Genomic DNA, 27925 nt, shown 5'->3' with positions numbered 1-27925 from the left:
AGTAGTGGCCGTAGTAGTAGTAGTAGTAGTAGTAGTAGCAGTAGTAGTAGAAATAGTAGTAGTAGCACCAGCAGTAGTAGTTGACATAGTTGTAGTATTTGAGGTAGTAGTATCTACATTTGAAGTGTAAATTATTCACATACTTCTTCTTCTTCCCTGCTTTACCAATTACAACAAAATTTCATATTGTAAATAAAAGTATACCCAAAAAACACTCAAAAATGAAATAGCCTTTAAAATATTAGACCACAAGAGGTAGTATTTTTTTTTTTTTTTTTAAGCATTTAACATTTATTCCCTGTACTACTACAACTACTAATACTTCAACTACTACTACTGCTATTACTACTACTACTACTATTACTAGTACTTCATTGCTTTATTATATTTTACAAAACTTCATATTATTATTAAATTAAATTATTACATAAAGCATGTCCGAAAAGCACTAAATACGAAATTGCCTTTAAAATATCAGACCACAATCGGTTGTATATTTGAAGCGTTCAACATTGATCCCCTCTGTGTGTCTTCAGATCTGTTTGGACCTGAGGGAGAGACACAATGGCTGCATGTTAAGGACACTGAAATGATTTTCCATGGAGCTGCCGTGAGTAGAACAGTAAAGCCGAGGCAAGCTCATCAGACCGGAAAAGCACAAGGACCAGACACTTTATGCACGTTTTACTTTGAGCTCCTCATCAGAACGCACTCGTGTGGATCACAGCGGCCCTCAGCAAGGTTACACCTGCTCAGTGATCTAAACCAGTCTTTCAAACTCAGCGCGTAAACAGCTCTTCTACTTTTCTGCACTAAGACCACAACTTTCATATGGACTGGATGTTAAATTTAATGTCCTATAATGTCATATATGAAAAATGTATTCTTGTGAGCTTCATGTTATAATGCTGTTAACTGCCGAAAAACAGACGTGGAGTTGTGTTTTGTTTCATTTACACATGTCTGAGTAGCTCTTTGTTATTAGTCTTGTCTCCAAAGCTCAAATTGCTGTCATGAAGAGGTAGTTTTCAAGTTCACAGCTACATTTCAACTTTAGTTCAGTAGAGATTGCCAATTTCAGGGCTGAAATTATCCAAATGATTTTAGTGAAGGTGCATGGAGTTTAAAAACACAGTGGAGCACTTCCTGTTTTACCACATGACATCACAAGGTAGAACTGAGTGTTTTCCATTTGAGAGAAGACCTCAGCCTAAATATGCAGGTTTTGTGTGTTAGACATGTGAAAATGAAACAAAACACAACTCCGGTGTGTTTGTGTTGATGAAACAACATTATAACAAATCAGAAAATATTGTAATATAGACCTTTTAATATATTTTTATATTAGCAACATATTTCAAGCTATGTCATGGGCAGAACAAAGCGGTACACAGATCAATACAGTTTGTGCAGGTTGAAAATAAATTCATTTTCTAAGAATATCTATGTCATTACTCTCTGAATATATTTTGAATATTCTGAACAAACTACAAATTGTTAAGTCTGTTTTTCATTTTTTCTCCTGCTGTTTTTGTACTTTCGATTGTATGAAGCAAGGATGTAGGTTTGCATAGGGACGATGGGGACATGTCACAACCAATATTTGGGGAAGACAAAATAGTCCCTACCAATATCTGACATTTTATTTTAATAAACAAAATATAAGTCTATTCTGATATTTTTCCAAATTCAGTAGTATTAATATAACACATTTTAGTTCACATTTTGTTTATTAGACATTCTGGAATATATTCAGTGATGATGACAGGGTTACACCTGCCGCTATTTCATTGGCTGCAACAGAGTGATGTCATTAATGGAGTCAGGAGCCTAAACTGGGGAAGCGGCAGAACAGGGCCAGCACCTGAAGATGGCGGCTTAAGCAGGTGTGAGTGAAGACGCTGCGCACCAAACTTTGACAAATCTGCTACAAACTTCTACATCACTGTTATCCGCTAAAGAATCATCTTAGAAGGACAATGGACACAAACTGAACATTTTGGGAACTGAAAAATGAAACCACCTCTCATTTATTTTTGACCTGCCCAGACTTGTATGAATGTGACCTGTACATTTACCTGTAATCTTAATGTTGTAAATGTGTATGCCTGTGTTTTACATTGTACACATTTGACAGTTTTGTCATGTTTTAAGAGTTGTGTGCTTGTCCTTAGTCCAACAGGGGATGGAAATTAGCTTTGGCTACAATTCTGCATATTTACAGTTTTAGGATTTCACATTTTCTTTTTCACACATTGTCCATTTGATAAATAAAGACAAATACTGAAATTTCCCCATTGTGAGACAAATAATGGTTCTCTTATCTTAGCTTTAACATCTATAATTACATATAACACAAAGGAGGCCAGTCCAGATGATTGTAGCTGTCTTGAGTCCAGTGGAGCAGTAAACAGGACTTCATCTCTGACCTTTGAGTTAAAGGGCAGAGTCTGAGCTGAGTGTGAAGCGCTGCTGCATTCATCATAGTTAACATCAGAACCACTGTGCCCTGGTTCATAATGAGGGGCACTTATCACGCTTAAGTAAGAGCTTAGGAAGTATGCAAACTCAGAACAATGTATGTGACTTTGACAGCTTATTATTTTCAAAGCAATGATAATGATAATAATAATACATTGGATTTATATAGAGTATGCCAGGGTAGACCGACAAAAGTCAGGCTGCCAATCTGAGCCATCTGTTCCTCTGACCAAGACCAACACTCACTCACACATCATATTCATACATAGGCAAAGTGGGTGAAGTGTTGCCTAAGGATACAACAACAATGGCAGAAGACTAGACAAGTATGTGTTTTTTTACTGAAAAGTTTGTAACATGTGCTGTATTTCAAATGTAGCATGGTAAATGTAAATGTGTCATGGTTAAAGAACAAATACTGTGTCTGCTATAAAATTATAATCTACGACACCTGTGGACCATTATACAATTTGCACTGTGGTGTCCAGTGAGAGTTGAACATCATCACAAGAAAGAGTCGGCAACTCAGATGGATAGCTGCAATAGTGTTTTTGTTTTTTTTTATTTGTACCAAAATGACAATGTGACGCTGCAGAATCCTAGCCAGGCTGACTACACCTAGTGCCTCCGCTCAATTTAATTTCTCTCCAGTGATTAGGTCAGGAATCGGAATACACTAGACGATTTGCAAGAACCCCAGAAGTTGTAGACCACACACCTGCCAATCAGTGAAGAGCTGTGAAGCCAAGACATTAAACTCAAACACCTGTCTGGGTTCTTTATGTGGTACAGCACAACAGTAAACAAAGCGGTTGAGATGGATGTAGAAGAAGACAGACATTCTGTGCTGACAATGATTTCCGAGATTGAGGATTTAAAGCTGGAACAGAGAATGTTTGGTGAATTTTTTCAAGACGAAAGACGTTGTTGCCCGTTTTACTACGGGATTTGGCGCATTACATACGTCATGACCAAATAGAAGTGATTGGTTGAATAACAAAAGTACCTGCGAGGTCATACGGTTTCCACGAAGCGAAACTGTCTAATGAATTAGGCTAGCAGAATCCCACGTGCATCGTAAATTAAGAAAATAAGATTGGAGAACAAAGTTAGTACAGAGCAGTGGGCATACGCCAGTGGCGGTGAAAACAGAGGTTGATCGGGAGTATGAAAATAACTGATTAAAAACTGCTCAAACATGCACAACTCACTCCAAATACAACTTTGAGTGGGTAAATGAGAAGTGGAGAGAACTATAACGTTGTTAAAAAGTTGATTTTGCATAATAAGACTGCTTTATACTGCTTATCTTTCAAAGTATTTCTTCAAGGTTTTAATGTAATCCTATATTCATCCTCCAAGCGAAAGTTATTGACAAAGCATTTGGCAACCCCAGATTATACTGAATTACATTTTAGTTATATTGATGCGATGCTATTATAGAATCTTAAAAGCCAGCATTTCATATTTTTACACACAATTCTGTCTGAACCAGAGGAGACAAAAGTAGACCAAAATATCCTAACTCCTCACTGGCTCAATTATCAGCTCAGGCGTGGATTTCTGAAGGACTTTCCTGAGTTTTCCTGGAGGTGAATCTGTCAATCTTATATCAGATCTGAGTGTTTCTAGGTGTTGCACTGACTTCACTATGAGGAAAACACGTTACTTTTCATTGCAACATGGATCTTTTGTTCACACATCAAGCCACAGTGAAGCCAAGGAGAGGGCAGAGCCAGCTGAACAGTACAAAAGCCCCTAGCATTGCAAGGTGTAAGGTGAAACTACAGTCTTATATCTGTATGTAGTGGATATCTCTGCCATCACTCCACAGTGTTAATATTATTTAATTTACATTTACATTAAGTTAAATACAGCACACATCATTCAATTTAATTCCTTTATTTATACTTATATTCTAATTTGGGTACACACATTTTAGTTAATATAAGTCTGAATTATCACTTACACTTGTTCTTTTTTTTATTTGAGTGGTCAGACTGAGGACCATTGGCAGAGACCATCCACACTGAAGAAAGGCATTCTTGTTACTTTGTTTAGGTTAGTAGTTTTAGTTAATTAATTTGTGTAATTCCCCTTCTTGTGTTCAGTTTTAGTTGGCCCTCATATATTTAAACATCCCTGTTCTTTGTCTGGTTGGGTTAGTTTTATTCTGTTCAGTTTGATTTAAGTTACTCCAGTTGAGCCCAGCTTCTTCTTAATTAATGATTTACCTAATTTGAGCCTTTGATAAATTACATCTCTTTTGACTTAATTTAACTTATTTTTTATACCTTGTCTTCATTTCTCTGTTTGGGTCACTACACTGTAATTTAATAAAATTCAGGACACATCTTTGTCAGTTTGCCCCAGGGCAGCTGTGGCTTTGGAAAAACTAAGTGTGAATGAACAATGAAGTCCATCAAGAGCCTTTAAAGGTCTAACTCCATATACATCTTAGATATAACTCCAAGCCGTATATATAAGTTAGGTTTATTGTTGTATATTTCAATTAGAGACAGACCGATATTAGCCAGGCTGGTGCCAACTAGTGCCTCAGTTCAATTTCTTTTCTCTCCAGCAACTAGATCAGGAATTGGAATACAATAGACAGTTTGCAAGAACCCCAGAAGCGCGAATCGGGGCACCAGCCCATCAGTGAAGAGCCATATATTCTGTGTTGGCAACGATTCCCGAGATCGAGGATTTAAAGCCAGAATAAAGAGAATTTTATCAAGGGGAAAGACGTTATTGCCCTTCTTACTATGGGATTTGGGAAAAGCTTTATATCCTAATGCTGCAAGGTCAGACAATTTCCACAAAGTGAAACCAGCTGAAAAATCAGGCTAGACCGATATATCAGTTGGCCAGTATTTGGACTTTTTGGAATATGGTCAAACTGCTGCCTAAAAAACACACACAAAGCTTTATATTCACTTTAAAATGAAGACATATCTGCACAAAGGCAACTACACAGCTCTCTTGTAGATGTGTTTAAAAAAGGGGCTTGGAGGGAGTTTGTAGTACATTTAAATTACATAAGAAAATTAAACAAACAATCAGCTAACTTGTTGATTTAACAGAGAGCTATCAAATCAAACAATGAAACTATCATTTGTCAGTAACAGACAAACAAATTAATCAACCTTCATTATTTTTATGTCCATGTAGAATTGACTCTTGTGAGCTTTAAGACAAACATACAAGGAGTTGTGTTTTGTTTCATTCACATGTTTGAGTAACCTTGCATTATTAGTCTACATCTCCAAAGCTCAAAATGCTCTGTTCCACTTTGTGATGTCATGAAGTGATAGTTTTCAAGTTAACAGCAATTGTTTACCTTTTGTTTGGTAGAGATTGGCAATTCCGGGGCTGAAATTTTCCAGATGTTTCTAGTGAAAGTGTATGAAGTTTTAAAACACAGTTGAGCACTTTCTTTATTACCACATGACATCACAAGGTGGAACAGGGTGTTTTCTGTTTGAGAAAAAAACACATCCTAAATATGCAGGATTTGTGTGTTAATGAATGAAACAAAACACAACTCCAGGTCTGTTTGTGATGAGGAAACAATATTATAACATAGATAATAGTGTAATATAGGCCCTTTAACTGGAAACTTTATGTCCAAAACATCTGATGAAGTCATTACTAACCCTTTCCATCCTTCTACAATGTATATCACGTATCCTACAGAGTGGTGGGCCAATTTATTTGAGTAAAGATAACAGAGTAATGGCAGTTTCTCATGGAGGTTGGTTGAGTCTTGTTTCTGTGTGTGGGTAGCAGCAGCATTATTATTTCACCAATGATCAAAGCTTTAAAACTAGGCCTAAGGAAGGTTTTATAAACAAACTGCTAAATGAACAGAACAGGGCTGATCAAAGAGGAGCCAGGAGAGAAACGCGAAGAAAAAAAAATACATGTTCAAGAAAAACATGTTAGCAGTAAGTTAAAAGACACAGGCTCTGCAGGTTCTCCTTTGATTACATCAGATCTAAATCATGAAATGCACACGTACACTAAGCAGATGTCTAAATTCACAATAACAGGTTCAATTATATTCACAGACAGAGTGTGTGTGCCTGTGTTTTCCTATAGGCTTTACAATTTCACCCAGGCACCTACAGTAAAACGTCCACAATTAGCTATCACCCACCTAGTCCTGACCAAAGTCCTCAAAATCTGAAGATGGGTCAAATGCAAAGTACAAATTTCATGCAATTTAACCTTAATCCTGATCAGTGTATAAGCAAAACATAAATTCATTAATTCATCTAAACAAGTTTTTTTTTAAAGTGCGTTTAAGTGCTCTCCACAGTTCTGGGCTACACCAGAAATAAGTCTGCACTAAACGCAATCAATCTTTATTTCTTGAGCCCTTAACACACAATGTGGCCAAAGTGCTTTCCAATAAAATCAACACAATGAAAAAACATTGATCAATAGAAAAACTGTGCTCATATCAGAACCAAACCACAAAAAGACTGAACACATATGCACAATACAGTTAACCAACCAGAAAATATATGTGTATATAAACCAGGGGTGCAGACGAGCCGTGCATAGGGGAGCAGGTGTACTGTGTATCTGTGATGTGCCGTAGAGCCTCCGCGTGTTTCAAATGAGCGCACAGGCTGCACTGAGACGCCCCACACGCTCCTGCACCCCGCTACAAGTTTATTGCCAACAGCAGCGTCCGTAATGAAATATGATCACACTTGTTGAGTGTCAGACCTTGAGTGAGAGACAAGACCGAGTCCAAACGCAAGTCCAAGACGAGACACGGTGATCTACCCACACGACCTTTGTAGATCGCGATCGACGTATTGAGCACCCCGATATAAACAAGAAGAAGTAACCCAAACTTTTACTCAGTACTGTTGTTACCCTGTAAATTATTTTACTCAAGTAAAAGGAGTAAAAGTATGGACTCTGTTAAAGATGTACTATGCTTAGTTTAGTTTTTCTTCGGTCAATTAATATAATCATTAATCATATTACAATGATCTGACACAGAAATTATGCATGTCACTAAAGTTATTCTGGAAACCGAAGGAGTTTAGGCTGAAGTTTTAACCCTATTAACATATAGAACAGGATACAAGACGGCAGAACTATTTACAGAAAACACAAAACTCATCTTTTATGAGTGCAGGAAAGAATACCTACTTCATTCTTGGTATACACACATACACAATACAGACACAAAATCGATGTTCATACACACACACACACACACCTACACCCACAGACTGACCCATGTACAAAGTAATATTTATACCCATTAGTATATAAATACACATCGTATAATTGAGGGTTATAGTTAATCTGTAAGTTCCATGAGGTAAGATATGCTTTATTGTATTTCTCTACATTTCTCTATAATTATATATAATATGTAACTTTTGTAACCATGTAACTATGCATTAGGGATGTAACAATAACTGAAATATCGTGATATCGTATCATCAAAGTTCTCACAATAATATCATGGACCATCACAATATATCAAATCACAAGTCTCTTTGCTTAAATTAAGAGTTATGGTGCAGCAATAGCTAAAAAATAACAGAGGGAACTACATAGACCATGATCCTTTGCTCTGTTTCAGCGTAGACTACAAGAAGAAATTAATTCTAAGCACTTTTAAGTCTTAGTTCTTTGGATTAAGTCTTGTCAAGGCATTTTAAGAGGAAAAAGTAGCATATTAACAGTTTTGTTAGGCTCCACAAAATATCTCAATAAATATCTTACCGTGAAAATATTGTGCTGAGAGATTTTGATATTGTTACATTCCTAATCTTGACCCTCTCCATCATATTGTGAGCTTTCCCATGATATCACAATAAATAGCATATGGTGAGGTTCATACCGTGACGATATCGTGAGATTTGGATATCATTATACCCCTACTATGCATGTTTTTCAAGGTATTTTTAAGCAATGAAAACACCTGTAATTTTGTAAATACAAGTTATATGAGACATTCTAGGCAAAGCATTATCATCTCCATACTATGGAGACAAGAACGCTGCACACGCTCCTCCTGAAAAGTTACATAGCGTATATTTAAGAAGTGAGTACTACCCATACACTGTATATATAAATGGACAGATAGGCTTCTGGCTCCATCGACTCCATCCAGCTCCCTCTCAATTTTGTCCATAAATAAGTTCCTATTCCTAATATGGAACTGGCTCCAAATTTGCTCTTTGCTAATTGCAAGCCTTGATGAGTTTCATTTGACTGGGGCTAAACGCTATGGGTAACGTCAGACTCTACTGCTACCCGCCTTTGCAGAATTCTTTATAAAAAATAATATCTAGTATTGAAAGCATCAGTTTAGTGCTTGGTCACCTTGGGAGCTTCACGGTTGAGTGAGAGCCAATTTGTGCTACATAGTCGGAGCAGCGTCCACAGACTTCAATGACATTTTAGTTGGAGCTGGATTATAAAGCTCTGGTTCAAATCTGTCACAATTAGCGCGAGGGGGAGAGGCTAATACAGGACTGATGAACTACACGCGCAGCCATGCAGAACACAGGGACAACCAGCCCACTAATTAAACACGGCAAGTATGAGACCGCTCTTTAATCTGCATACACTGAGCCTGTTACATAAGGGGCACTAGCCATATCCTTATATTCTTTCTATTTCATGACGACTATCCATTGGTTTCTGAATTTTGAAGAACTGGGACCAATTCCATAGCAATCAAAGATACAGCGATTAAAGATGCAAATGTTGTTCTTCATCAAAAACATACCTGAAGCTGTGTTTTGTTTCATTCGTACATCTTTAACACTCAAACCATTCATGAGTTCATCCTTCAAACAGAAAACACTCTCTTACACCTTGCGATGTCATGTGGTAATACAGGCGCTCCACTGTGTTTTTAAACTCGATACACATTCAGGTGGTGGACTGGGACCAAAAAACTGCCCTGGAGTTTTTCACAAATTGACCAAGATTGCCAGCCCGCCCCTGTACACATTCACTAGAATCATTTGGATAATTTCAGTGCTGGAATTGCCAATCTGAACCGAACTTGAACTTGAAAACTACCACTATAAGACATCACAAGAGGAGCAGCAGTATAAGATGGCTTAAAGCTCACAAGAATCAATTTTGTGCATTATAGAAACTTTAACAAATTAAAAATGAAATACTTTTGAATGGAGAAAAAGTCCTTGCATATTGCATGTTGCAAATAACAGGGGGTTGAAACTCATGAATAACATATGGGCTCTGGTAATTAAACCCAGAACCATCTAGCTCAAAGGCAAGTAATCTAACTACTCAGCAAGTATGCAGTAGGCTAGTTCCCACCATCAACTGTTCAGTTTTCTAGGTCTAGGACTGTGACTGGTTATCCAGGCCTGGGACTGGTATAAACACTACGACTGGTGACCGACCATATGTTTGAAAAACTCAGAACAAAATTCTGTTTAGAACTTACTTGACTCTTCATGGGTTTCACTTTCCTGAGGATTTTTGTTTTGAGTCATTAATTGCTTGATATTTTGACCTTTCAAAACACATGGCTGCCCTAATAAATGTACACTTCTTTTTTGAGATGTTGATCCATTTAACTGATGTGTTGACAAGTGCCATATATTACTCAATGGCAACTTGGTAATTAAGTCATGACAGGTCATTTTGCATTTTATCAAAATGTATGAAGACTAAGTCATTTAACTTTTAAAGCATTAGCAACACTTACACAAAATGTAACCAGCCTAATCTAAACAAAAAAGTGGTTTATAATGTAAGTATTTAGGCTCTTACTATTACACTTATTGCAAGTTTAAAAGTGACTTGAAGACACAATGTAACTCAATCTTTTAATCTCACACTGTGAGCTATTTTAAACCTAACTATACAGTGAACTCTCTGTCCAAAAGCTCCAGATCATTGTCCACAGGTCTCTCTGCTCTTGCCTTTTTAAAGCTGTAACCTTTAGAAGTGTGCCCTTGCATGTAAAATGCCTCCTGGCGGTCAGGTCCTGTCAGCCTGTTTGTACAGCATGTGTTTGTATGTTACACCATGCACCCTGAATAATAGTACTACCTGGGAGTGCGGCGTGGCGGCCATCTTGACTCGCTGCTGGAAGAGAACGCTGAGTATACGATTCTGCTGCTCCAGGTCAAACACACGAGTCCTCAGCTTCACACACTCCTCCTTCAGGTCCTGGGACCAAAAATCAGCAGAAACATGAATAATGCCTATAAACACCTTTGGTATATTATTTCATACAATAACACAAACCTTCTGAGTAAGGAGAGCTTGGACCACTTGATTCGCCACCTATAAACACAAAACATATGACCCATGAGTAACTGCACATCTGTACTCTGAAATCAGTCATATTTTAATGAAAACTTTCCAAACTGATTTCCCTTACTAGGAAATAGCAGCAGTAGGGCAGAACTACTTTGGAACAATATCGGACTGTTCTCAGGCATTTTAAATACACCCAGTAACATGAGTATTTGAGAAGAAACTGAAATATGAACAGCTCAAATACTAATAGAATCCCCCGCATTTCAGAAATAATTTGTAGAGGTCTAAACTGCAGGATTAGTATGTTTTTACATAAAATATATTTTTTCTTTAAACAAAAGGTTGTTATGGTGCTTAAAGCTACCATCTTTAATTAGATAGGCCGACCCACCCCCACAGCTTTGGTCTGACAGAAGAAGAGCAGAGAGCACAGGTGAGTCTGAACAAAAGTCAGGTGAGGGGGGAACAGGTTTCACATCTGCTGTCTGCTGGTGAAAAAAATCTAATAAATTTGCAGCTAGTACCTTTAATTAAAATAATTATTATTTTTCTGATTGATTTTTTAATGATTTGATAATAGTGACTGTCCAAATTGCAATTCTGAGTTGATAGCAACAAATTCTGCTGCCTTAATCAGCATATGCAGTTCTGTATATTAAACCCAATAAGAGTTTTTAGTTCTAAATAAATGGCACTATTTATTTGAACATAACTTTTTGTATCAACAATTTTAAATCATAAAGCTATTCAAAATGTTTATTGTCTAAAAAGAGTTTAATAGGCAATATAATAAGTGCTGATAGCCTATATAAAAAACTTTTAGACTCTTGGACCCCCCGTGTTGCCCAAGAAAACAGCTTTAATTAGCAGTACTTACTCTTCTCTCTTTAAACCTCAATAAAACCATGAGCCATCACTGAGAAAAACTGAGCAGACCAGAGTCTCACGGCTGGAGTCTGAACTAGCAAGACCTCAATGAAGACCTCAGCACAGTGATGAAATCAAATCAAAAGCCAAAACTTACCACAGTCTAATTAAGAAATGTAATGTTTTTTTCAGTGAATACATGCCTTTAAAACTCCTAATACATGGAACATTTCACAGACTTTTCTTTCTTTAAATTGTTAAGCACTATGGCAACGGTTATTTTTTCATCATTCTGGAATCCACTGACTAGTTGTTAAAATAAATACTGTTTCATAAAGTAATAGTATTATGCCATGTAGTACTATGTAGTAATAGTAAAAGCTGTGGTTATAAAGCAGTGTTGATTTAAGTTAAAGGTGCACTGTGCAACTTTTCTGGTTTTCTTGTATCCATGGAGGCGTTATGTCTGAAACGCACCACAGAGGGGCATTATACTTATCCATCTTGCATTCATTCAATTCATCTTTCATGCTAAAAAGTACCTTGTAAATCATTACTGTGAGCTCTGCGGATACGGATGAGTAATGCCATACTGTGGAATACTCCAGGCAAATCAAGAACATCTCCATGGAGACAATCAGTGGTGGACGCTCAAACAGAAAAGTTACACAGTGCACCTTTTTTAAACTCCTTACGTATGTTTAAAATAGTCTTATAGTAACATTTGTAGAGGCCAGTGGTAACAAAGGCAGACGTATGTAGCGTACGCAGAAAACATGTGAATAATGGTGAAATAGAGAGTGCATTAGTGTGTCCAGACCGTGTCCAAGCACAAATGTCACAAAATGCCACTTCATTTCTAAGGATTTACTTTGGTTTAAGTCCCTCCAACTAAAAGAAGCAACTCAACAACTGTGACTGCATTACAGAAGAATACATGACATTTGAGTTTGAGTTGGATTAAGAATAGAACATAGCACATATTTTCAGTAAACAGAATAAAACATGAAAAGATGACAAAAACAAATTATGAAATGACAAGATTTGTATTATTGTTTGTTTTTTTTAGAAATGGATTTTAAACATGTCGCTCACCTCATCTAGGCAGCGCTCATACTGCTTCCTTTGGTTGTCGTTCTCAATGGACAGAGCTGAGTTTTCTGCCTGTAAAAAGAGAAACAAACTCTTTAAAGTCACAGTACATCATATTTTAGGCAAAAAAAAAAAACTAATAGAAAAGCATGTTTGTTTGTTTTGTGATATTAGTAGATAATGCGTTTGTTTTTCTGTAACGTTATAATATAATGTAATAATAACACCAGTTACAAAGTGCTTCACACAGAAGAAGCACAATACAAACATAATTATACTTTACAAAAAGCACAAATGGGTCTATGCCGTCCATAGTTCATGATTTCATTTTTTGGACATTTTAAATCTCAGTATTAATATCCATGGTGTGTCTAATGTCACAATGTGGTCAAAGCATACTGGTCAAATAAATTGTTTTTTCTTGTTGCATTGATTGTTGCCACAATAGAAAGTGTGTGTGCAGGTTAAAGATGTGATGGAAATGGAAAGAGTAAGAGCAAGACTGGAATTTAAAATGAAGAAATTTGAAGCATTATGGGCACCTGTAATACAAGAGGCAAAATGATATGTACCCTACCTTTTGTTTGTGTGTGTATGGGTGTATGGAAGGGGTGTAACGATATCCAAGTCTCATTATATGATATCGTCATGGTATGAACCTCACAGTACGGTATTTATTGCGATATCATGAAAAGCTCATGATATGTTGGGGAGGCTCACGATTAGGGCTGTAACAATATCCAAATATCTCGGTACAATATTTTCACGATGTACATTTCACGGTACGATATTTATTGAGATATTTTGTGGAGCCTGATAAAACTGTTAATATGCTACTTTTTCCTCTTAAAATGCCTTGACAAGACTTAATTCAAAGAACGAAGACTTACAAGTGCTTGAAATGGTTATTTCTTCATGTACTCTGCACTGAAATGGTGCAAAGAATCATGGTCTATGTAGTTCCCTCTGTTTTTTTTTTTAGCTATTGCTGCACCATAACACTTAATTTAAGCAAAGAGACTTATAATTTGACATTGTGATGGTCCACGATATTATTGTGAGAACTTTGACGATACGATATCACGATATTTTGGTTATTGTTACAACCCTAGAGTATGGGTGTATGGGTGTGAGTGAAAGTGTATGTGAAAGTCTATGTGTATGTGTGTTTATTCATTTATTATTAATATTAGTATTATAATTTTTCTTTTTTTTTTGGTCAGGGGTCACTAATTAATGGAGGGAAGGGATTAAGAAAAAAAAGAGGTAGAGTATTATACATTGATAATATTATGCTCTATCTGTTATAATACAGTATAAAATATGAAAGGGATGTAATTAAAATATATATTGATTTGAACATATGTACATGAGTATGAAGTGTAGATGTGTGTGTGTATATGCGGTGTGTGTGTATATCTGTATGTATGTATTTGTGTATTTATAACTAAATGGACACTGAACATCTCCAGTGAAATGAATTAATAAACATATATTAACAGAAAAAAGAAAGTGTGTGTGCCCAAAGTTCAACCCAAAAGTCCAGCTTGTCCGGGGCATGTCCTCTGTTTTTGTCCATCGCCTTTGATTTAAACCTGACAAATAGTGGCTTTTCCCCATGGCCCTGTCTGCTCAATGGAGAGAGACGCTGCTAAACAAATGATGCTTTAAATTTCCTCCACCCTCTCCTCTCCTATCTCCTCAAGTACCTCCAAGTATGATTCAATTACAGGCCCAGGTTGCTCCCGTCGGGGAACACAAAGCATTATGGGTACTCGGGACGTGACTTTGGGCTGAAATGATTAATCCGTTAAATCTTTGCTGGTTGTTTTCACTGGAGGCGAAGACAAGTTCACAGAAAGGGCCGGTAATGGGAGGCAGGAGAGGACACTGAGCAGAGAGGCCCTTCAAAATGCATCAACAACACCTGAGCTTATGTCTCCAAGTGCTTGGTTCGATGGAGGAGGATAAAGAAAGTGCAAGGAATACATAAAAAGATAAAATGATGAATTTAAAGAAGACATATTGTGCTTGTGTCTGCTATATAGTTATAGTCTATGTCACCCGTGGGTCATTAATGTTATGATTTACACATTTTAAATCATAATATTCAATACAATAACTGGCTTCTGCGTTAAAAACTGTGGTCTCCGTAAACGTCATCACAACAAAGAGCTGGGAAGTTGTGGGCCTCTCCTATGGATAGCTGCAGATCACACTAGCAAGTAATAGATTTTTTTTTCTCTTTTGTCTCAAAATGACTACGCAGCGCTTCCAAATTCTACGTCTATCACTGATAAAGAAATATGGCATCTTAAAAATAAGCCACTAAAGGCGCACAAATCACTGCAAATAAAACTTCAGGTGCGTAAATGGTGAAGTGAAACAACTTTTGCATTGGCATGATATAAGGAAATTAAAGTGCTTATGTTAGGCAAGGACTGAGGAAAGTTAATAAAGATTGTTTGTCTTCTGTGATGAGATAATAACATTTACACAGTTACCCACAAAATTATTACCGACAAAAAGTATAAGAGAAAACCAGCTCTAACCATGTCTAAAGAGGGACAAAATTAGATCTTAAGTTCTTCTCCTTCAGAGCGCTATTACAACACAATCAGCGGCATCCCACTAAAGCAGGAGTCACCAAACTTTTTTCTCTGGGGGCCACATTATCTCTCCTGACTGTGATGGAGGGTCGGGGTCGGGTCGGCTGTATAACAGAATTGTATGATCCCGACGACGCAGATTATATTCTTTGAAAACCGCCACACTTTCTTTATATATCAGACAAATTGCACAGTCCTTACACTAAACAAAAAAATACTCGGTTGTCCAGTGTTCTTTGAAAACTCAACACTCTCTGTCAACGTTTTGTGCTTTAACACGAGCCATTTCGCTGTCCTTAACTGCACTACAGAACTCTGACTTGACTGTCACTGTTTAATCTCACGCTTGTCAGGTGACGAAAATTTGGCAGGAAATTTGGCGGCAAATGTAAATGGGTCAAATAATTATTCAAATATAAATATAAATACTTCATATAAGTATAATTTTTAATTGAAAATTGTCATAATACAAGATGCAGACGTGTTATTATTTGGAGAATTGTCATGTGGGAGCACGGAGCAGACTTGTGGGCTGAGCAATGGACAGGATCTTACAGCTAACCCCAAGAAAGATTTGAATAGGGCCTGGAATAGATCACTAAATTACTGATACATGTATAAAAGACATCTCCAGGTATGTTTTTAATGAGGGAATAATGATTACAACATATAAAAGAATTACCATGATACTCAATCTATGAAATTTTTTGAAGGTTGGGCAGTCACATGTGTTGAAACCTTTTCCCACGGCTATAGGTCAGGACACGTGTGCAGTAATAACACTGAATACATTTACCTCCAGAGCCCTGAGCCTCTCTAACAGGGGGTTGCTGTCCTTGCTGTCCTCGTCAGATCCGCTGTGTGTCTCCTCGGATGCTGCTGTCTCCGTGGCGACAGGGACAGATGTCTCCGTGGCGACGGGGACGGACTCCAGACTGTCCTGCTGCTTCCACATCTCCTCCAGCAGCTTGTCCTGGGACACATAAGCACAGGGGGGACAGTATAATATTATAAGATACTGGTGTAAACTGGAAGGTGAACTTGGAAAGGTGGAGTTAAATTGGTTATACTTGGTAAATGTGTATTCTCTGTATGTAACTGCAAATGAAGTCAACACGTGATCATATAGTTTGAATAAAAAACAAAATGTGCAGTATTAATAGGTGCCATTTTGAGTACTTTTGACCATTCAAAAGTTACAATATTTTGTTTTAAATAGTTCAGCTTTCAGCTTTTTGAGTTGAGAGAATTATTTTAAACTAACACTCTGCTAGCATTACAACATTCAGATCATTTATTCATTACATTATTACATGTCTATGGGTGAGTTCACACTTTGATCTGGTTTGGTCCAGGTTTTAGCCCTGTTAAGCTCTGATGTAGACTAGTTTCTCTATGTAATTTTAGTTTTTATTAAAGCAACACTGTGTTATTTTCTGTAGGTGGGGGTGATTCCATAGAAAAAGAAAGTTAAAACCATACAACAGAACATTCTCCACGAAGATAGATGAGTTTTATATCATATTGTGGAATATTATAACCAATGTAACAACATTTCCATGGAGACAAGCAGGTGGTCCTCCTTCAGGCTAAAAAAGAGTCCATCTTGCGAAGATGCAAGCCCACTCACAGTCAGAACGCATGTTTTTCAGTTTCTCAGTTTTTCAGAGTCCAAAATGTAAAAAGCATGCTTTTATTTTAGTCTGGGCTTAAAAGGTACACAGTGGAGCTTTAAAGGGCCCATATTAGACTATTTCCTAATTATGATGATGCGTTATAATGTTTTTTCCTCATCAAAAGACTCTGTTTCACCTTGTGATGTTGTGGTAATACAGCAAGCACTCCACCGTGTTTTTAAACTCCATACAACTTCACTAAAATCATCATCTCTATTGAACTAAAGGTAAATAGTAGCTGTTAATTTGAAAACTACCACTTCATGACATCACAAGGTGGAACAGAGCATTTTGAACTTTTGGAGATATAGTCAGACTAATCATAAAGGGATGTGTGAATGAAACAAAGCACAACTCCAGGTCTGTTTCTGAGGAGCTAATAACATTATAACATGGCTTAAATCTCAGAAGAATCCATTTTGTGTAATACAGGGCCTTTAAAAGGTACACACATCTCTATGACAGTGGATACATGTATTATCCTTGGTCTTGGTGTCCATTTGTCTGAATGATGCTTTAAACTCCTAATGGATGGGGTGTACCAGGTGTTCAAACAGGAGTGGTCCCTCTGACTGCCTGGTGCACAGCTGTAGTTTGTCTCAACCCATGACTTGATTGAGTAAGATGCCCGAGCTCCCAACAGTGAAAAGTAATTCACTAAACAAGAGGGTCAAGGGCACACTTATGTTTGGCAATGGCTGCGGAAAGTTAATATGGAGATTGTGTGCAGTCCATCGTGATATATTCATAACATATACACAGTTACCCATGCATATTATAACAAAAAGGATCTGAGTTAAAATACTAAATTACCCAAGTGGGACTAATATGCCAGTATGGGAATGAATCAGACAGAAAATATTATTACTGTTTTAAATTGGTGTGGTAATAAAAATATCACTAAATAATAAAAAAAAATTTTTAACTTTTCTGTGAATAGAACGTTCCATAGTAAGACATTAAAGCCATCTGTTTTCATGGAGAAGGTGATGAAACAGGCCAAGTTACTGTCCAAAACACAGTAAGAAAGCACATTTGGCAAGGGCAATTTTGACAATTTTTGAGCAATAAAAACAGCTGGGAAGAAAAAAAATAATGAAAAAGTTTAATGCCATACATGAAACATAAAATCTCCATGGGAACAAGCAGCAAGCCACCAGAAATGTTAGTGCACCTTAAGTGGATATATTATTTATTCAAAATTTGCATACCGGCTCTAAACCATGTTGATTTGTAAGAAGTTGTTATTTCTTTAATGATGCAAAAACAACTTAGTAGCAGAGCTGTACCGCCTGAACTACAGTAAAAGTATTCGATTTAGTTTTTAAAAATAGTCAGATGCTGAAAATGCCCTAATTCACATGCACATTGAAACCCAACCTTATCCACAGTCTAAAGCTATAATCAGTGTGGATACTTGAAGACATTATTATTTCTAGTAAAATCCATTTATTATCAAAGGCATGCTGTGTTTTTGAAGTGGTCGACCTGCAATTTAAAAGATGAAAAGAAAGGCTAAAATCAATACCCCATCTGCTTTTATTGTATAGTTTAAAATGATATTGTTTCAGACATGTGCGCACGCTATCATAATCACTCCACAATTCTGAACAATCGGTTAGAAATGTCACATATACCATTATAAAGACACATTCAATCTCAAAGTAGTTTGACAGGATAATCTGGGGGATTTCTAACTGTGAGTATGTTTTTGATGAGACACAATATTACAAAAATAGCTTAAAAGTCAGTTCTTTTTGACTGGAATGTTTCACAGTATGGCATTGAAATGATTTATTTTGCATCTATTCAAATGCGCATGTTTTTATTGCTCAAAAACATCTAGTAAAACATAGATTGTTACTATGAGCGGGGTTGCCTCTGCTCTGCCTCTGACCTGATCTGTGCCTCTGTCATGGTCACCCCCTTGTGACCATGACAGACCCTCCACCAGAAAACCAATGAATCAGGACTTTAACAAGGTCATGTGATCATATATAACAGGCAGGGGTGTAGTGGGTGTAGTACGTGGGGGTACGCCGTCCTGGTTTAGTTATGGTTCAGTCCTGGTTTAGTCATGGTTCAGTCCTGGTCAGTCCTGTGTTGTAGTCTATGATTTATGATATTAATGATTTTTACTGGGCTGGGGCCTTTATGTTTGTACTGAAAGTGAGTTTTGTTTTTTTTAATAAACAAACAATCACATTGATGACGTCAGGAATTGCATACCCCCACTTAAAAAAATTCCCACTACACAACAGATAACAGGGGTGTCCAAAAACCCAAAACATGCTACAGGTCTCCAGAACAGTTGATAGTCAAGGTCAGTTAAATACAATCAATCAATGAACCTGTCCAGGGACTACAGGTGGAAATTAGCACTGATGCTACAACCTGATGTACAATGCATCTCTCCTGTCAAGGTTAATGCGAAAATTGTGCGCTGTCCTTGTCTCAAATAAATAAATAAATAAAATAAATAAATAAACTTGTTTCATCAAGGATCATATCAAAACATAGACAAAGGAGAGGGCTGATCGAAGGCCATAGACGGGTGGCCAGTACAGTGAATAATTCAAATATGTGCATTTATAACAGGTAGACTGATCTACTAGACCTTTAGTCATGCTTAGATCCTCAATAGGACACAGAAACTATTTTATATTTACTTTATCACGGTAGATTTTCAAATACTTGCAGTTCTATTAAAGGTAATATTCACCAATAAAAATTGGTCTGTGGGCCAGGCCATACTTTGGACATGACATAATTGATACTCAAACTAGTATCAAAACTAGATACTCATTTGAAGGACAGTATCTATCCTGAAAAATAATAATAAAATAAACAAAATTGGACCTTTCTTAAACTTTTGATGATTTCTTTATCATTGTGGTATTGAAATTGGTATCAAAATCAAAATAGAGTTTGAAATGTTTATACTACTATATACTAGTAAGATAGAGCAAATCCACATATATTTCTTTGTGTGTCTCACCTTGTAAGCTTTCATGAGGTCCAGTGGGTCAACTTTAGGGCCTTCCATTGAGTCCTGGTTCTGGAGTATGGTCCTCACTGTCTCCTCCATACTGTACAGGAAACAGCACAGTGGGGTTAGAACGCTTTGACCAAATCCTCTGTTTAAAATCCTACTTTTGTCACGGTCAACTTAACTCAGAACTGAATTTTTTTATTTTGGTGTATTTGTTAGCAGTGGATTCATAACTATTCAAAGTTATACAATAGCCTAAATAGAAAAAAAAAATGTACTGATGATTTCGCTATTTTCTTAGACTGTAGGTATTCAGCTTTCAGTTTCAGTGTCCTTTTATATGGAACATTTTGAGGACTTTTAACAAACAGAAGATATAATATTTAGTTTTTCATGGACAGGTCTTAAATTCTATTTCATTCCAATTCTTGTGCAGTGGGTTTATTATCTAAACTAAACCGACTATACCACACTTTTATGTAACTGATTTGCAACAGTAAACAGTTTTAACTTGATAAACAGCATATATGGCACCATCCACTATCATTTCCATTCAATAACAAGTCTATTCTGAGTGTAGAGAGAAGGCTATAGGCAACAGATATTATTATTACTACTACTCATACTGTGGCACTCTGAGCACTCTGCTACTACAAATTATGCATGTAATGTTTTGTGATTGGGCACTCAAGGGAAACTAGGCCTCCTCTGTGAACCATGGGGACATTACTGTATTTCTCAGACTATAAGTGGCACTTTTTTTCATGGTTTGGGTGGTCCTGCAACTTATACTCCGGTGTGACTTATATATTAAAATTTTCACACTGACAGCCACGAGAGGGCGCTCTAGGCTTGTGTGTCAGTATCTGCTGCTCCTATTACTCCTGTACCACTGTCACTTGGCATGTCTCCTGCAGAAAGAGCCTTTGTTCTGTCTGGAATCATGTCAGTCGATTGCACCATTACTTCTGTACCACTGAAAATTTTAAATCTAAACAAACTTATATAAAGACGACTGAGAAGACTGAACACAAATGCCCCCAAAAAGAAAATAACAAGTTGCAAGTAGCGAAATATGCAGCCGAAAATGGTAATCAAACATCACAAAGAAAGTTTGGAGTGAGTGAGAAACTTGTGACAACCAGGAGGATGCACCATGAAACTTTCCTGAAGTCACTGGATGGATCGATAAAGCCTGGACTTCAGACAATTGAAACCATCCTGTCGGGATTCAGAAAGGCTGTAATAATTCTAACTGGAACTGATGCTGAGTTTGATGACAGCTTCACAGAAGAGGAAGCGGCACTCTGTTTACTTCCGGAGGTCGCGGAGTTGCTCAGAAGTGACATCGAGAATGAAGAATTGAATGGATTTAGTGATTTGGAGTGAGATGGGGAGTCTGGTAAACTTGTTCTGTTTTGTTGTTTATGCTATAGTCTGAAGAACTGTTCATATGTGACGTTAACAGTCTGTTGTTCTCTGTTCTGTTGTTATTACTAGAACTTGACTTTCAAGATGAAATGTCGGTTTCTGGTCTCAAATTTTATAAAATAAATTTCTCCCAAAAAATGTGACTTATAGTCCGGTGCAACTTATATATGTTTTTTTCTTCTTTTTTTTTTTGGCTGGTGCAACTTATACTCCGGAGCAACTTATAGTCCGAAAAATATGGTAAGTCCATCTGAGAGCACCTGCCTGCTCCTGAATGCTCCTGCTTGCTCCTGTCCACTCCTACCAGCTCCTTTTCGCTCCTGTTTGCTCCTGCCTGCTCCTCTGTTTCTGTTTGCTCCTGTCCACTCCTGTCTGCTCATCTGCCCCTGTCTGCTCCTGTCCTCTCCTTTCTGCTCCTATCCGCTCCTGCCTGCTCCTGTCTGTGGCCTATATTCAAACTCATATGAGTAATTCTGCTAAAAGGTGCATGCATCTGGACAGTTTTGGGAGAAGATCACATTTCTTAATCTGAAACTGTCAAAAGCTACGAGGCTCCTTCTGTTTTATTCATTTCTAACATGAAAAGTATCTTAATCTATTTTTATCACCAGAGGTCTATTCAAAAGATTTTCACAGGATAGTTTTTAAAGGGAAGGCTACAAAAATCATCGAATCGTAGACACCTAAATATACACAACAGATTGTTTAAAGGGCCTATCTTATGCTATTTTCTGATCTATGTTGTCTAATGTTGTTTTCTCACCAGAAACAGAACAGTGCTTTGTTTCATTCACACTGGGTGCATCTGAGTTTCAAAAGGGCACAAACATAATAAGCTCTCATTAAGTGACATTATTTTAGGCACCTGAAATTAGGGTACAAACTTTTTTTTTTTTTTTTTTTTTCAATTTTGAAATTATACACTGCAAAAAACAAAATCTAGTCAAGTTCAGATGACTTGAATTAAGAAAGTTTTATCATGATTTGAGTAAATTTCACTTGACAAGTAAGATTATCTGCCAGTGGAATAAGACTTTTTGTATTTAATATGAAAATACATCTTGCTGCATTTAAATTAAGAAACTAAATAGTTTTGCTTGAATTAAGAAAAGCACATTTATTCCATTAGTAAATAATTTTACTTGTCAAGTGTAATCTACTCAAATAAAGTTAAATGTTCTTAATTTAAGTCTTTTTAACTTAACTTGTTTTAGTTTTTTTTCAGTGTATGTAATAAAAAGGACCTAAGAAGTTAATATATATAACAAAACAAAAAATAGAACAGAAAAAAAAAAAAAAAAAACTCACACAAACCACCCCTCTCTCCACACTGAGGTTCCAATGCACCCTTTGCACCTCTTCTCTTAGACAGAAAACACTCTGTTCCACCTTGTGATGTCATGTGGTAATGCAGGGAGTGCTCCATTGTGTTTTTAAATATACCTCCTAACACCTTCACAAGCATACACTTTGGAGATGTAGAATAATAAATGATTACTCAAATACAGGAATGTGCAAAAATATCAAAATTTCAGTATATCGTATAGTTTAATGTGATGACACGGTATCGATATCGTGGCCTGTTGTATCGATATATCGCCAAGAATATTTTTTTGGTATATTCTACGAAATTATTTTGTTACAGCGCTATAGTTGTTTAGAGGAAGGAAACTTGTTTTAGTATCACAGCCATGATTTAGCCATTATTTTTACTGAACCGTATGGAATCGGTTTGAACTATATCGTATCATATCGAGATATTTATTGTATCAAGGCTTATGCATCGAGGTATGTATCATATCAGCAACTCCTTGATGATAGCCAGCCTTACTCAAACATGTGAAATGAAACAAAACACCACTCTGTATGTTTTTTGAGGAGGTAACAGCATTATAACATGGCTTAAAACCCACAAGAGTCCATTTTGTGTAATACAGGAAATGGGGACAAGTCACAAAATATGCTGAGGGTAAGATATATAACTAGAAAAGCACTCAGAGAGCGCAGACCTCCGCCAAGGACTACCCCCATTTTTTATATAAATTGCAATAAAATCAGTCTTCTGGATCAGATCCGGATCAGCCTTTGGAATATGAAAGAGGATCCCATTGTCCATCCCTGAGTCAAATTTCATGGGGTTTGGTCAATAATTAACCGAGATATTGAGAAACAAAATTTTTGGCCCCATTTACCACAATGTTAACTAAAATTTCAAAGTGATCCAGGATTTCTTCCGAATCACCCCCAAAATGAAATCAGTTCTTCCTTTTCACATTTCCAACAAATCCTGAAAATTTCATCAAAATCGGTCCATAACTTTTTGAGTTATGTTGCTAACAGACAAACAAACAAACAAACAAACAGACAAACGCCGGCAAAAACAAAACCTCCTTGGCAGAGGTAATAAAATAGATATAAAGTCTCTCACCTGATTTGGTATAAAATCCATATCTAAATAATATAGTTACTAAACCTCCAAGGAATTTGAATAAAACTCCTGCAAACAACTGACAAACACTGTACTGGATCAACCTAAATACAGAATATGAAGAGACAGTGTTCTCTTTTGCCTATAGTCCTGCTTTATCACTGACTTCCTCCAATGACTGTTAGAACATGCAAATGACCAAAGGCTGTTTCTGTGTGACATTTCACTATAGATCTTGTTTACAAAGCCTCAGTTTAAGTCTATGAACAGTAACAACATGTGAAGACTGGCCTACTTTCAATCTCTGTGTGATCGTGACCTCTTAACCCAATTCTCCTCAAGCCATGGACAAGTATATAAGAGGAGTTTGAGAAAATCCGTGTATCATTCGTTCATTTGTTTTCCAAATAAACCAAAAATAAGAGAACGAAAAAAAAGCAATTTTCTTTTCTATTATTTGTCTCCAAAACCAAAATGAAAAAACAGATAAACATTTTTTCACTTTTCGATTTTGTTTCCCGTTTCTGTGACTTAAACTGCGATGCCGGACTTTTGCATCGCATATGTACTGAACTGGGACTGAATCAGAACTAAAACAGGACCAAAACAGGACTAAAACAGGTCTAAACCAGGACTAAACCAGGAGTGAACCAAGACTAAACCATGTCTCAACCAGGTCTAAACCAGAACTGAACAAGGACTGAACCAGGACTAAACCAGGATTGAACAAGGACTAAACCAGGACTAAACCAGGACTAAACCGATCTCTGTCCTGGTCTCAGTCCTGGTCTGGTCTGGTCCTGGTCACAGTCTTGGTCTGGTCCCGGTCTCAGTCCTGGTCTCAGTCCTGATCTTGTCCCTGTCTGGTATTAGTCTCGCCATTTTGGTTTTGGAGGCAAACATTTTTTCGTAAGTTTTTAGGTTTTCTTATTTTTGGTTTTATTTTGAAAAACAAATTAACAAATTACACACGGATATGAGAAGCTACTGGTTTGTAAGAGCAGTGGTTCTCTAAACAATTCACTCAAGTACTACTACTAATGTTGTAGTTGACTAGAAATTCTTGGTCCACTTAAGACATGTCCTGTTTTTGACCAGAAAGAGCTCTCAAAACTATTATGTATCTCTGTGTACCCAAACTGCACTCACAAGACTACACCTGCACAGGAGTTCATGCAAAAACAGCTAATATTACTAGAAATTTACAAAAGTGACAAATCCAGTGTTTATACCTTTAGCTGAAAAATTCCACAGTTGTCCAGAAAATACCTTGGACATGCTTTTTTAATGTGAATGGGCCCACCTCTCCACAGATCCAAAACTTGGCCTGGTGGTGACTTAAACATCTTGTCTCCATGGAGATATTGTGTACAAGTTTAATGAAGTATTATGAAAGAATTATTAAACTCAGATTGACAACCTAAGAGTTCAGAATTAAAGGACCTATATTATGGAAAATCATTTTAAGACATGTTATAATGTTGTTACCTCATCAAAAACATTCCTGGAGTTGTGTTTTGTTTCATTCACAGATGTTTGAGTAACCCTTTATTATTAGTCTATTAGTCTACGTCTCCAAAGCTCAAAATGCTCTGTTACACCTTGTGATCTCATGTAGTGATAGATTTCAAGTTTACAGCTACATTTTACCTTTAGTTCAGTAAAGATTGGCAATTCCAGGGCAGAAATCATCCAAATGATTCTAGTGAAGATGTACAGAGTTTATAAACACATTGTAGCACTTCCTGTATTACTACATAAGATCCCAAAATGAAACATAGTGTATTAAGTTTGAGAGAAGAACTTGCAGGGTTTGTGTGTTAAACATGTATGAATGAAACAAAACACAACTCCAGTTCTGTTTGTGATGAGGAAACTACGACTACTACTACTACTGCTACTACTTCTACTGCTAAGGTTCAAGACTACTACAAGTACTATTACTACTTCTACTGCTACTACTTCTACTGCTAAGGTTCAAGACTACTACAAGTACTATTACTACTTCTACTGCTACTACTTCTACTGCTAAGGTTCAAGACTACTACAAGTACTATTACTACTTTTACTGCTACTACTTCTACTGCTAAGGTTCAAGACTACTACAAGTACTATTACTACTTCTACTGCTACTACTTCTACTGCTAAGGTTCTAGACTACTATGACTACTATTACTACTGCTACTACTTCTACTAAGGTTCTAGACTACTACGACTACTATTACTACTACTACAGCTACTACTTCTACTACTACTACTACTAGGTTCAATCATCCATGTGAAATCATCCATGTGATTCTCGTGAAGGTGTATGGAGTTTAAAAACACATTGGAGCACTTCCTGTATTACCAAATAAGATCCCAAGGTGGAAGTGCATTAAGTCTGAGTGAAGAACTCCCAACTCCAGGTCTGTTTGTGATGAGGAAACTACATTATAATATAGATCAGAAAATAGTGTAATATGGACCCTTTAATAATATTGAAGTAACAGTACCCAACCCTGAACTGAAAATATTTACCTATAGATAACTAACTGTAACTATTTTAAATCATGAGGTATGATTATAAATTATAAAGTCTCATTTTTCATAAAGCGCCTGTCTTTGCAGTGTCTTACAAAATGAAAGTGTGGTAATAACAGATGACAAACACTGAAGCCCGGAGCCAATATAACCTATACACACATCCATAATACTGTGATGGACGACTCCGGATATTTCATTAAGTTAAGAGCTTCATTAGTTTGATCTGACACAAAAAGTGAATATGAACTTTGAGCAGTGGAGATATGGAGGGAATACATGTGTGTGCTGCTGTCCTCTAAGTGTGAGGACAACATGACCTAGTAGTCCAAACCTACTACTACTACTACTACTACTAGTACTACTGCTGCTGCTACTACTGCTACAACCTCTAGACTACTACTACTACTATTACTACTACTACTGTTACTACTTCTACTAAGGTTCTAGACTACTACAACTACTATTATTAATACTACTATTACTTCTACTACAAAGGTTCTAGAATACTATGACTATATTTATAACTACTACTGCTACTACTTCTACTACTAAGGTTCTAGACTACTACAACAACTATTACTACTACTGCTACTAATACTACAACTATGGTTCTAGACTACTACGACTACTATTACTACTACTACTGCTACTACTTCTACTACTAAGGTCCTAGACTACTACGACGGCTATTACTACTACTACTGCTACTATTACCACTGCTACTATTTTAGTGTACTAGATCACTACTGCTATAATTAGGTCTACTACTACAAGGTTAAGGTTAAGGTACTAGGATACTACTATAATTTACTAATACTGCTACTATTAATACTACTGCTTATTAGGGATGGGCATTCGATGAAATTTTCTTAATCGATCATCGGAAGAATTAACGATCGATTATCGATTAATCATTAACGTTTTTATATTAAAATGATCATCATTATTATTACTATCTGCACTACTAATCTGCATAAATAAATTCAACTTTACGACATATAAACCGTAATGACTCTAGAGCCACATCAATCCGTTTGACATTATAATGTGTTTAATTCAGTTTTGCGCAACTCTCACAGAAACAAAACTTAAAACCGCATCGCTAATTTGCATAAACTCAGCGAAGATAAAACTACAGCTCTTGTGTCGCTGATGCGGTCAGTTTCTGGTTAATGTGACAATATTTGCGTTTGTCAAAACCAGGACACCGTACGGGGGGTGGGAGTTGGAGACTCGTCCTCGACATTGCGCAACTCTCACCTGGTAAAGCTTTTTCCCACTGGACACCGAAACATATGTGCTGCTTTGTTCACTGTGCACATGGACTTACACTTGTCCCGAACGCAACGGAAAGCCTGGAATTTCTTGTACAAATCATTGTTAAATACGCATTTGTGCTTCGGTACGCTGCAGACTGACCGACTGTTTGTGTCTCGCTCCTTCTGAGTGCAGAGAGACACATGTACAGACCCCTGTTTGGTCACACTACGCACAGCAACATACATTTGGTTTGTCGATTAAAATTAACGTAATTAAT

The 27925-nt window shown here is 36.8% G+C and overlaps 1 protein-coding gene across 1 annotated transcript in view; it reads right to left on the bottom strand.

Moving 5' to 3' along the window:
- The window catches only part of LOC129407978 (nck-associated protein 5-like), a 118049-nt gene that overhangs the window by 28435 nt on the left and 61689 nt on the right, over window positions 1-27925 (bottom strand). Inside the window, exons 3-7 of the mRNA XM_055150638.1 lie at window positions 20010-20100; window positions 16132-16308; window positions 12730-12798; window positions 10753-10791; window positions 10555-10674 (exon numbers count right to left, since the gene is read on the bottom strand). Of these exons, the coding sequence (XP_055006613.1) occupies window positions 10555-10674; window positions 10753-10791; window positions 12730-12798; window positions 16132-16308; window positions 20010-20100 (496 nt within the window). The remainder of the gene's footprint in view (window positions 1-10554; window positions 10675-10752; window positions 10792-12729; window positions 12799-16131; window positions 16309-20009; window positions 20101-27925) is intronic.

The sequence above is a fragment of the Boleophthalmus pectinirostris genome, unplaced genomic scaffold (assembly GCF_026225935.1).
Source record: "Boleophthalmus pectinirostris isolate CB_2022bp ecotype Guang Dong unplaced genomic scaffold, ASM2622593v1 HiC_scaffold_1, whole genome shotgun sequence".
Lineage (NCBI taxonomy): Eukaryota > Metazoa > Chordata > Actinopteri > Gobiiformes > Gobiidae > Boleophthalmus > Boleophthalmus pectinirostris.
The sequence above is the reverse complement of the archived record's forward strand: the minus strand, read 5'-3'. Positions and strand labels throughout refer to the sequence as shown.